At 40.8% G+C, this 12,849-nt stretch overlaps 1 protein-coding gene across 1 annotated transcript in view; it reads right to left on the reverse strand.

Moving 5' to 3' along the window:
- pdgfd (platelet derived growth factor d) overlaps positions 1–12,849 on the reverse strand; it is a 48,514-nt gene that overhangs the window by 12,305 nt on the left and 23,360 nt on the right. The window contains exons 2-4 of the mRNA XM_068585141.1: positions 7,844–8,033; positions 6,521–6,698; positions 438–497 (exon numbers count right to left, since the gene is read on the reverse strand). Of these exons, the coding sequence (XP_068441242.1) occupies positions 438–497; positions 6,521–6,698; positions 7,844–8,033 (428 nt within the window). The remainder of the gene's footprint in view (positions 1–437; positions 498–6,520; positions 6,699–7,843; positions 8,034–12,849) is intronic.

Genomic DNA, 12,849 nt, shown 5'->3' on the forward strand with positions numbered 1-12,849 from the left:
AACCCCACTGCGCGTTCACACTGTCGCACATAAATTACACATATGTGCCTATGGAACAGGGCCATATATCATATTTATTAATCTAGCCATTGTTCCCAGTTGTGTTTAAGAAGACGTATTTGTGGGGTGACAACGTTGCCTTGGCAGGTAGGTTGTAACTGTTGAAATACCACATTGTCTATAAACAGTATATTCATGAAAGTTATCAACATATTCATTTAGAACAAAGGAAGTGATTTTTTTTTTTTTTTTTTACAATTTAATAATCATAGTGATGGTAATGTTATAACTTTTACTGTTGTGCCAAACTATTCAATATTGATTTATTAATTCTTTTTTGTGTTCTATTTATTGGCAAATGTGTGAACTTTGTTTCTGCCAAAAAAACATGTCTTAATTGATGTCAAGCGTGACGGTTCAATTTTTATATGACTTACCGACATCAGCATAGTGACAGCCTCCCAGTTGGTGTTGGACGCAGGCGAAGGGGAGTCGTACTGCAGGGATGACCAGCAGACATTACCAATCATCAGTTGATCAATTGTGGGCGAGAACCATACCGACGAGAAGAAAAGAAAAGAAAAGATGATTAGCAAATTAATAAAAAGGATATTTGGTGTTGCCTATTAGGTTGTTTTAATGCTTTGAAAGGCTCAAGGTGCTTTTCAGTTAGTGGTAGGTGGATTCTGACTGACTGAGGCCTTGAGGTAAAATATAACTGATGCAAACACTTCCCAAAGCAACTGAACATGTGATTTGGGGAAGGCCGAAAGAATCATGATCTTGTGTCAGGGAGTTTCTCATTTTCTCAAACATGGCACCCATATTGTATATATTCTTACACTTGCTGTTGAGGTGAGGCAACTGTCGTAAAACCCCATGTAAAAAAGGGGAAGCGTGTAGCCAAAGGCAAATGGATTACATTTAACACTCTACTTTTTGAATAGTTTACTTCAAACACAGCTTGTTAGAGTGGAGCTTCACGTAAAAGGTTATTCAAGATATGCAGGTGTGTGCCTGTCTAACTGTAGGACTGTCAGTGTGTCAGGGAAATCCAAAAACATTTGCCAGAGGAGCTGGTCACAGCATGCCTTTCTGTGCGTCTGTGGAAGTCTTGAGATTCTGGTCAAAGCACATTTAGATGATAAAAAGTCATCAGAATGACATATTTGGCACACATGCACACATTCTTTGTCTGTATCTTTCGCTCTATTTCTCTCACATGCACACACTGTCTCTGGCATCACCCTTTTCTCTCTCTCTCTCTCTCTCTCTCTCTCTCTCTCTCTCTCTCTCTCACACACACACACACGCACACGTACACACACACACAGACATATAAGATCTCACTGGTAATCAAATCCCTCTCCTTGAAGAGTCTTAAGTACCATCTCCAGCCAATATGGAACAATAAATCTGTCTCCACCACACTTCAAAGACACTGTGCCCTCACTTTGGTTCAGTGTATGTGTGAGCGTGCGAGTGTGTGTCTGCTAATGTAATAAGTTGAGATCAAAGCCGGTCAGTATGTAAGCGTTCCTGTTGAACATACTCTCGCATGTGTTTGGCTAAATGTGCTCATACACATACACACACTACCAAACCAGCCAGGACTGAGTTCAGACGCTTTCCTGTAAGTGTGTGAGCGTGAGCGTGCGAGGAAATGCATGTTTACAGATTTCGGGACTTATTTCCTTTTAAGGTTGAATGCCTCATCAAGCACATCTGGGGCACTTAATAGGGTTCGAAAAAAGTTTAAGAGACAAGGAAGTAGAGAATGGACTGATAGCCTCTGAGTATACAGGCTGTCGTCACCTGATAACTACGGAACCAAGAGAAAAATCACAGCCACCTACCTGTTGAAACTCAGTAGAAAGGTTTTGTATGTTTTAAACCAATGAATTGAGGTTGCTTTCACAATTGTAGTTTGGTTTACCAATTCAGGACAAAGAGACATATTTTGAGTTGGGATGTGTTCGATGTTCATACTGACTTATAGCAAATACATCAAGAGCTGTGTCTCATATTCTTTTTTTTCAGAACTATGTATGAAGCAATATTTGTTCTAGAAGCTAAAAGTAGTATTTCAGGCAATATCGCCATATTCACTGGTGGTGTGGGAACAACTTCTTATTGACAGTTGCAGTCTAGTGGAGGGGGCACCAGGGAGCTACCCTTTTCAACCTCCATTTTGTACAGTTGGACACTAGAGTGTCTGAGGATTAAGTGTGTGGTAGATGGGGATGAAGGCAAGAGCTTTTCCCTATCGACTTTTACTCCGCATGACCGGTTATCTCGCTTACAGCCAGAGGACATTCAAGTTAGCAGATAAATCACACCGGCCACATTTATGCCGTCTCATCTCGGTTTGAGTCGAAGCTAATTTCCAAGTTGAAGCCAGGAAAATACTCTTTTTCATGTGGTTTCGTGTGATGCGCTCGGTCTTAATCTGCAGTACATTTATGTTTATGTATCAGGGTCGATAAATTAGTAGAAATTTACGGCTTGCTTGGTGTTTGCAACTACCACAGCTGAGTACTTAGGTGGACTTAAGAGATTGCTCCTCAAAGAAGTTAGTGCCACCAAGAGCATCTAAAATAGACTTGATAAGAACATCAAATAATGAAAGATTTAGCAAATTATTATTTAGCATGATGTTTCATTGGTGCTTTTTATTAGTAAGCATTATCTTACACACACATGAAGCTGTTGTCATTTTCAGTGTAATATCAGTCTGTATAGGAAACACGTGTCACATGACTCAGAATGGGATTCTGGGAACTGACTTGGATCATATTTCCTGATCAATAGTCTTTTCCCGCTGCACATGGCTTAGCAGCTTTTCCCAGGAATACAAATCCAAAATACAATACCGTTACTTGTGTGATCTCAGACAGCGAAATCAATATCAGAAACAAACACAAAGAAAAATCTATCAAGTTCTGAAGTCCGCTGTGCTTCTGTTCACTATACATATCCTGATTTGTGCACTATCAGAGTGATTCTTTGAGCCTTTCCAAAAACAAAATGAAACAGCTCCTCCCAAAGAGTTTTGTCTTGTGCAATCAAAATCACTTATTACTTCATGTGAGCCTACAGTGCAGATGAAGAAGTCGCAGCTGCTGAAAACAAGATTTGAAGAGGATCAAAGAATAATGATTTAGGGGGCAAACAGTGACATGAATAATGAGTGAGGCCTGTGTGAGCGTTGAGTGTTGCAGAGGGCTGTTGCATTCCTATATCAGACATACAGGTCAATGTAGCTCCCAATCTCTCAATACTTTTTCTTTTTAAAGAGAGGAGGATCCAAAATGGACCCGAGGATAATAAGACCTGATCTGACTTTGGGCGACCTTATTAGACCCCATTTACTCAAGTCATTTCAAGTGTCTCATATCAAATACACATGCGTTTTAATACACTTACATACACTTAGGCACATGATGTAGTGTATTTGTCTTCATTTGCCAAATTTGATTGCAATCTCTCCAGGTGACATTTAAACTCGCGTAAGCCTTATTCCAGCACAGCAACGCAGTTCGGCAATTGCTAAAAAATGCGTAAAACAGCAGAGTTCAGCAGCTATCTACTGTGACAATTGTACAGAGCAAAAGCGTAAATAACTCTCACACGGACTACGAGCGAGAATTCTTTTTTTCAATGTCCTCGAGGCTCTCACTGACACCGCAGCCTCACCTGTACATCTCATCAGGTGTCAGATAAATGCCACTGCAAGCTCCTTATGCCCACTAAGTGTGTTGCTTTTTAGAGAGACCAAAATAGCTCTCCAAGACACATGTAGCAAAGCCTAAAGACAGAGAACGCCATCACTGAAGTGGCACAGTGCTCCTCTAATTAACAAGCAGCCATGAAAGGTCATACTGTCATTTCAACTGCATGTCCTGGTTCACACTCTGTTTCACTTGAACACACATATTTTCCTCTGGTGATTATTAGGACACACGTGACCAAAGTTGATGGTGAGTCCGCTCGGGTATTGGATTGAACATGAGCCAGACAGATTTGAAACATGGTACATACAACATTAGTGGTAAAATAATGAATTGGTCTTTATTCAATCTCTTTTGCCTGGATGATGTCATCTGATTTGCTTCCCCTCATGGCTTTTCCTTTATCGAGTCAACCTCAGTCTACTCCATAGCTCACTACTTTACAAATGCCTCTCTTTCCCTCTGCCTCTCTCAGTTCAGGTTGTTTTAGCTATTAGCTGACATGTCGATACCATCTCAGACACCTGTTCCCTCCTTGCAATGCTGCTTCTCCTCATTCTCCCTCTTCCTCCTTTCCTCTCGCTGCCTGCTCTCCTCCTTCCTCTTATCTGTTCGACAGGTCTTGAGAGAACAAATTAGACCTGCTAAATTAAGCCACACACACAGCGCCAGTCTGGCTGAAGGGAATCTGTGAGTGTGTGAAAGATGGAGAGATATAAACACACTCAAACACACAGGGGATATTTGAAAGATGGGGAATGAGGAATAACAATGGGCGAGTAGGGAGGGAAGACAGAGAGAAGCAGTCATCGTTTGAGATTAGAGTTGTATTTTGTGGTACTTTAACTTTGTTGCCACCATGTTGGTCGAACGCAGTGAAGTTTCTCTCTTGTATTTTTTGTTGAGGTCGTTAAGGGCTCATCTGGCTCAAACATGAAGTCTATGACTGTGTTTGACTCACACTCCGTGCCTTGTTAGCTGGTTGCTGTCTGGGGCTTTGATGTCATCTGCATTCATGGTATAGTCTTGATTTTATTACCATTTAATATATCAGTTACGATGAGCTACGGTTATTTTTGACTCTTAGTTGAGATTTTGTGGGACTTTGCACAGTAAATCACATGCACCTACATAAAAAAACAGCTATACCGTACAGATTAATGCATCAATAATAATAATAATCCAACAATGCAATATAGTATATATCCTCTGACACTCTGCATTATGAGTACTTAAACGTGTGTTGATAATACTTCTGCACCTTAAGTTACATTTAAGATTGTACTTGTAATTGAGCATTGTGATTGTGTTACTTCTTCTTAAGACTTAACAAGTATTTCCGATGTGGCTAGTGCCCAGTTTGACTCATCAGATGTAGATTGTGGGTACAGGCCTGTCACTGGCCGCCTTTTTCAACATGAAGTCTCTTCCCTCTTCATCTATTTTGCACGGACACGTCTCTGCATCCTTGGTTTTGTTCTGCCCAAGACGACTGTGATTTGGTTTAAAGAATAAACAAACAAGCTAGAGTGTTGTGGAGATGGGGTTGGCTATGCAAGACTAGCTAAAGCCTGATATGCAATAGGCCTTTGCTATGTGATATTGTTGCTTAAAACTATTATTGTTACTTAAAACACACCAATCACATGAGTCCAGTCAGTGAGCTTTTCTATTACAATAAACATATGCACTATTTGCATACCATGCTGTAATATTAACCAACAAACCAAAAGTGTATTAATCCAAAGCTAAAAATTGTCTCCAACAAATGTTCGATTTACTGTAGTTGAATTGTATTTTCTAAAAACTAAAGTGCCCAGTTGTTTGAGGAATTGCCTGGCACCTTTTATAAACAAATAAAAATGAAAAAAAAAGTACTGATCCAAACGTTATTAGTAGTTCTCATAGGATTTGTTGATACTAAGAAACACATAGAATAATGACAGCCTTTTCCTTCAATGTTTTTTGAGTGACACAAATATCTTTTGCTGGGGATGTGTAGAGCTCTGAACACAAACTGTGATGAGCGCCGTGGTGTTTTCACAGCCGCTTTAATGTCACAATGACTGGGTGGTCTGTAAATACGATGTCTCTCTCTCTCTCTCTGACTTGCCCTTTACTCCATCTGTGCTGATATACTTTTTTTTCTTGCATAATAAGCGATGCCACCGGTTCACCCCTGCCTGTGACGCTGTGTCTTGTCCCCTCGCTCTCCTCTGCAGTCATAAAAGCGGAAGCCAGGGAACGTTACAACAGCTGTTCTCTCTCTCTTCCCCTTCTCCTTCTGATTAGAGGGTGGGAGAACATCTTCAAATCAGAGTCCCTCTCTTTCTTCTTCCCCTTCTCCCTGACAGAATGACAAAGCTAATCTTCTTATCCGTTCGTTTGACAGCCTTTAAGAGAACACTTTCTCATCCTCGCCCTCCCTCCTGCCCCTCTCTCCCATCTCCCTCCACCTCTTCTCAACTGTCAAGTGGACGTGTGATAAAAGAACTGTTGGCTAATGCATTTTGGCATTTTACCAACGGTGTCACTCGATCCTCCCTCTCTCCCAACTTTATATCTCCTCCTATCATACCCACATCTCTTTTTTATTGTGGAGGTAAAGGAATGAAAGAAGCATTTAACCTGGAGCAGTGCAGTGGTACTCGGACTGAAGCTGATGTCACACAAAAAAAAATCAAAACTTAAAGCCGTTTCCTAAATAACAGCTCATGATTCATCACCACCAGGTGTGTGTAGGTGTGTGTGTGTGTGTGTGAGAGAGAGAGAGAAAGTGCACGTCTCACCATCAGTGAGTAGTAGACTTTGAATCCTGGCTTTGCAACAAAGTAATCGTCAGACTTGAAGGTGACTCTGAGCATGTTGCTTTTGGAGTTGAGACTAGGCGGTGCCTTCTGCCCACACCAGCGACCCCAAATTATAGTGCTGGTCTCTGATTGGTCCTCCACTTCAACAAAGTCATACCTAGAGCGAGAGACATTGAGATGGACAGGTAGATGAGCGTGTGGGAGGGAAGAGGGAAGGATGAAGGATAACATGCTAAATGTCCGACTTTGCAGTGAGAGAAAACATGGCTAATACAATTTAATGGGATGTTTGTAGTTTTCATTTTCCGTTTGGTAAAAAAATATATATATTGCACTCGCTGTGATCGCTGACATTTCTTTTAATTATATGGTATGTTAACAAGCTGCAAGTTCCAACTTCATATTGTACAGATTACACAATAAATAAGAAAGCTAATACACCTTAAACACGTTTTTTATATCTCAGCAACCACTTTGGTGAGTACAGTAGTATTATCAGAAACAATAAACTAGCAATTTGTGATGACCTAAGTTCCCTTTCAGTCACCATGTACATTTAGCTTTACTTTATTTTAGTGATCAAAACTGTGCCGAGACAAACTTACGATTGATGTTATGATTGATTCTCAGGCTTGACTTTCTTGTCAATGTCCCAGTAAATGAGTGAGTCCATCAATCAAACACACACAGGAATGCACACATACAGTCAATGTGACAAACACAATTTGAAAAAGCTGCTTTCAGCCTTTTCCTACCTTTCCACATCCCTCCTCCCCCTGCTGCTCCCCATTGTCTTTTCATCAAAGTGCTTTCAAACACGTCTGAGTTGCATACCGCGATTAAAACGTGTATTTTCTCAACCAAGGACAAACTTCTTCTACTTTTTGCCCTGGAAGCAAACTTCAACTACCCGTCTCTGTCATAGTCATTTATTCCTCTAACCTTCTTAAATATATGTCTCTCCCATCCTTTCAAGTAAAGCTTATTGTTGCTGTCCTATTGTGCATACATCAACGCACCATATTAAGATAATGTCCTTCTGCTCCATAAGCGTTGAAACTCTCCTCTCTGTTGCTGAACATGGTCCTCTCTTCATCATTTCTTCACTCACCCTCTGGTTTATTTAATCACTGTTACTTTCATCTGACTTTTCCTGTCGTTCCTCAATACTTCTTCCTCTTTCTGCTCCTTTACCTCTATCCTCCTTTCCTCGTATCTGTTTCTCTACTCTGCTCTAACGATCCCTTCCGAACTCCATCACTTCCTCCCCATCTGTTTTTTCCTTTCTTTCCGGTGTTTTACCTGCACGCTCCATTCTCGGCCTCTTCCAGGCCAAAGTGTCCGTCAAACTCCAGGTGTATGCGGCTCCCTGGTGGCGACAGCAGTTTCCATGACAACAGCAGATTGCGCGGGTAAGCGTTGGGGAAGCGTGGGCTGTGGATGGCTCCGCCCACTGCCGTCACTGTGATGTTTTCCTCTTTGCGGTAAAGGTCTGTGGTGAGGCGAGTGCTGTCTGTTAGTGGTTACAACTAATCAGGTGATTAGCCCAGTTGTAAATAATCACAAGCAAAGCAGACTGATCCCAGACAAATACATGCAAAATAAAAATGACTTTGATGGAATAGAGAAACGAAAGCACACACATACATGGACAAAAAAAATGCAAATACAAAAGTGACGTCAGTGTAATGATACCATGACCTCAGCAAAGGTACTTTAATTCTAGCACTTATAAAGCTTTTAGCTTAATGTATAAAGACATAACTTAATGGAATAGTTTCTGGAAACACACTGATGCACTTTCTTGCCAAGTATTTAAATAGTGGATGATATAACACACATATCTGTCCCTTCAATATGAACTCAATATGAGCAGCCGGTGATATTAGCTCGGAGACTGAAGATGGCTAACCTGTCTCCCTCTGAAGGTGTAATAATCCACCTGAAAGTGCAGTTTGACGGATTAGACAAACACAATGTAATGTGTTAATTAGCGAGCTTTATAGGTGGTAGGCAGATCTTTCAGCCTTCAGACAGAGCTGAGCTGTTTTTACAGTCTTCATGCTAATTAAAGATGCATGAATGCAAGCTTCATATTTACAGACATATGTAAGGTTTTATCCTTCTATCGAAGTAACTCTTGGCAAGTAAGTGAATATGCTTCTTTTCAAAGTGAACTGTTCCTTGAACTGTGTGCTTTCTAGATTCTAAGAATTTTAAAGAAGGCTTGATTGTGAATCTGCTGGCCATTGTGTTTTTGAGGATGTTTATTGACATCTGTGTATTATGCATCTGTCCTTGTTTCAAAGTGTAGGTCTGACCTTATAACACCAATTACATTGCAGTATCGCTTTTGAGCAAGAGGAATATCTGGTCTGATGGTCGTTCTAAAGATAAGGTCAAGGCTTCAACTAAAAATATTGAGACGCATTTCTGACGGTCATAAATATCAACCGCAAATTGAAGAGAAAAACTGATTATGGGCCAACATGCTTATTCAAAGGGAAATTAGGAACAAGAATCACATCCTGCTTTATTGCAGCCCTTGAGAACAACAGATAGACAAATACAGATGAGCATCAAAGTCATCATTAGTCCCACTAATCAACGAGATCATTAATCAAACTTTGATATTCCACAATATACTGTTTTATTAATTAATCATTGCATTGCTGACTTTCTGAAAATGTGAAACTCACACAGTCTAAGGTCAGGCTGTATGCTGAAGTGGGCTGACAGGGCTGTATTTTCTGAGCTATGGGTGGTTTTTGAGAGAGAGAGAGAGAGCTGAATGCATAATCAAGCCACCACAGCCTGCCCCCCTGGGAGATGATGATGATGAAGCTTTGGCCCTTTCCTCCACCTCTTCACTGCAAACTTCCCTTAATTCCTCCTCCTATTCTATGCCATATTTGCCTCTCTCCGTCTCTCTTCTTCTTCTTCTTCTTCTTCTTCTTCTTCTTCTTCTTCTTCTTCTTCTTCTTCTTCTTTGCTTTAGTCAGTAATTCTGTGTCATCAGTCATACTTTGAAACTCACACCCTCTACTAATTCTGGCTCGAGCAGTTAAAACTCTCCATGTGTGTGTTTGTGTGTGTGTGTGTGTGTGTGTGTGTGTGTCTGTAGGTGTTTGACACAATCGAGTGTCCTACAGTATTTGCATATATTCAGGAAGAGAGTTGTGTTCATGTGTATGTTTCCATTATCCTCGCTCATGGAGTGAGTATTTTATAGTGAAGATCAGCGGTATCAAGCTAACATTGCATGTGTGTGGTCCACTAACAGTTATATTTTTCGCTCGAATAAGGTTTTAGTCGTTCTTGTTGCACAGATGTATTGATGAAGTATGATTTTTTTTTTACAACTCATATTTTATTGCATTTAGAATAACAAGTATAGTTGCCGTCAACTCAATTATCCTTCACTTCACCTGGTTTGTGTATGTATGTGTGTGTGTGTGTGTGTGTGTGCGTGTGTGTGTGTGTGTGTGTGTGTGTGTGTGCATGTGTGTGTGTATCTTTGTGGTTGGAGGAGTTCAGCCCGACAGAGAGAGCAGATGTGCTCTGCAGTGTGATAATAAATTACGTCAAAACATTAAAAAGTACTAATGAAAAGCACCAGTAACGTCGGGGCTTATCAGTGATACTACGATCTTTAATTATTTAGTACTGGACCCGTTGGCGGACTCCGTGGAAGACTATCCGTTCCCCTACGTCTCAATGAATTACTTTTTCGGAACTAAGCAAAACATAACAAATCTTGGTTTCTTGTAATCATACACTAATTAAAATAGTTATGAACGTTATGTTCAATATCTGCCATAAATCCCCCTAAATTGTACACACTGTTCATTTACTTGTGTTTATTAATTTGTCTCATGGAACAGATGCACATTTATAGAGACATAGATCTTAGACCTGAGGTCAACTATGAAACTCCATACTGTTGGATCTGAGGTTTCCGTCGTCATGTTTTTACAATTCGTTACTTTTTTTTTTTTTGTACACGCCTAGTGAAAAATAATGCCCACAGGCAGTCACTGAAATCCCATCTCATATTAATACATTCTGACTTTGTAAACCAGCCCATAGTACAGCTACAACAATTTCCCAAGCCTCTAATTTGCTTGGTAGCACATCAAAAACTACAAGCAGTAGTCGTTGGCAGTGTTGTTCCCTGGGGAATAGCATGAACTTCTGCCTAGTTTTCCTCAGCAATGCAAAGATCCTAGCAGTCAAGTAAACAACAACACCAATCAGTGGTGCCCGGATGAATCAGTTCAAAATGTGAACAAAAAAACAACAACAGAGAAACTCACCATTTGCCCCATTTACATTTTACTTCTATTGTGAATTTGGGCAAGGTGTCGGACAACTATTGATTCAGCTTTGTTTAGCTCTGGTGCTCTTCTCCACAATATGGAAGTTCAACTGGTTGGAGAGGTTAATTACGTGAGATATTTAATTTCTTTCTGTCCACTAAAAGGTCATATGATATCTTCTGACTTGGGACATTGTTTTGATATAGATTCAAATGGACTATTGATCAATGGAGGAAAACACGAGAGGTGAACTAACTTTCTGTTACTAGCGTTCCTCTCTGCTCTCTGCACTTCCACAATGAGAAGTGTAACTGCAGCAGAGGAACAACAGTAACAGAATTATGTTTGTTTTGCTTGATCGTACATTTGTTTTAAGTACAGAGCTGCCAATTTTTAAAAAAAAACCTTGGTGTGAGATTTTGTCGACGTGGGGCTGGGAGGGGGGCGACAAAGACAACAAATACGCGCCGCCGAACAGCTGTGTGGCGGGAGGGCGTGACTTAAGACCGACATGAGCGACAGTCACGCTCAATGCGCGACACTTGAGAGCCCCGATACCTCCGTCTCTCTGCTCCTCCTGAGTCTCTCCCGTGACTGTGTCTGTTTGGGGTAAATAGGATGTCTGAATTTTTTGCCGTGTGGTTGTGTGGCGTGTGAGCGTGTGAAAACATGGAAAAAGTGTGTGTCACAAGGCAAAACTGTGAGAGTTGGTAGCTCTGTAAGTATTGTGTTTACCAGTGGACAGAGACGCTGGACTAAAGGGCCTTGCACACGGCTGTTCAGACAGTGTTTAAGATTTAGTGGCATATAGAGGTGAGTTTGCAGATTGCAAACAACTTAATACCCCTCTGCTCAACCCTCCCTATCCACAGTCGGAGCGGGCTCAAATTGTGGCAGTGTTAGCTAGTTGTGGCACTTCCTGCTACAAGCCCAGCTGCACTCCTCCCAAACATTGGCCACTGCCGTAACAAGTTGTGTCGGCTTCTACAAACAGTTGTAACTGCTGAGCTTGCAACAGGAGGTGCCACAGCTAGTTGCCAAAATTTGAGCTTGCTCTTTCTCCATTTCCAAGCGTGTTGGAAGTGGTTTTTAAATGTGGTTTTCAGGTAGCGTAAAAATGTGAAAGGCCCTCGGTAGAGCCAGTGTTTGGTTTGTCTGTGCTGGACTACTGTAACAACATGGCAGTGCAACACGGCGGACTCAGTGAAGAGCTGCCTATCTAGATATGAATGGCGTGAGGTAATGAAGCACAACAATTCTTAATTAAACCAACTTAGTTATCAATTATATATTCCATTTATGCCAATAAATACCTTTACATTCTACACACTGCCCCTATAAAGGGGGCAATTTCAACTTTTATGTTAATGTACAATCAGTGTTGATGGTAAATGTAGTCCACTAAAGAAATCAATTCCTCAGATATATGGACTGAAGCTGGTCTCGCCTGCTGCCGAGTCATGCCGGCTGTGCCAACATGTACCAGGATACTGCAATTTCACTACTTTTGACAAATATACAAGGTAAACTCGCAAAACGTCAGTGAAGGAAATATTATTACACTGAAGCCAAAAAATACAATAAAATACTTCTAAATTCAAGCTTTTCTCGTACTCTGAACTACGAGGCTTGATTGCTTTGTTAACTCATCCAAAACATTCTTCTTTCAAACTGGACAGAAACAAAAAATAAAACTCACCAAACACGTCTTGGTCAGGTTTTACAATTTACAACAATCGTGAACTTTAATTTTGTCAGATTAAATGATATCTTATAAGTTAGATGTGTATATATCCCGGAAAGACGATCCCTACTTACCACTGAGCCACAGTCGCCCAGGTGTCTTTTCCAATTTATCTTTGGGATCCCGAAAAAAGATCCCTAGCACACCTCTTTACCAGTGAGGACTAAAACTTTAATGCCTAGTAACGCACACACGGCTCTCTCTCTCTCTCTCTGTTATCATCGACTACAGCTTCCAACAAAAAC

This window comes from Clinocottus analis, unplaced genomic scaffold (assembly GCF_023055335.1).
Source record: "Clinocottus analis isolate CAN_PGR_092001 unplaced genomic scaffold, fCliAna1.0.p SCAF_2, whole genome shotgun sequence".
NCBI lineage: Eukaryota > Metazoa > Chordata > Actinopteri > Perciformes > Cottidae > Clinocottus > Clinocottus analis.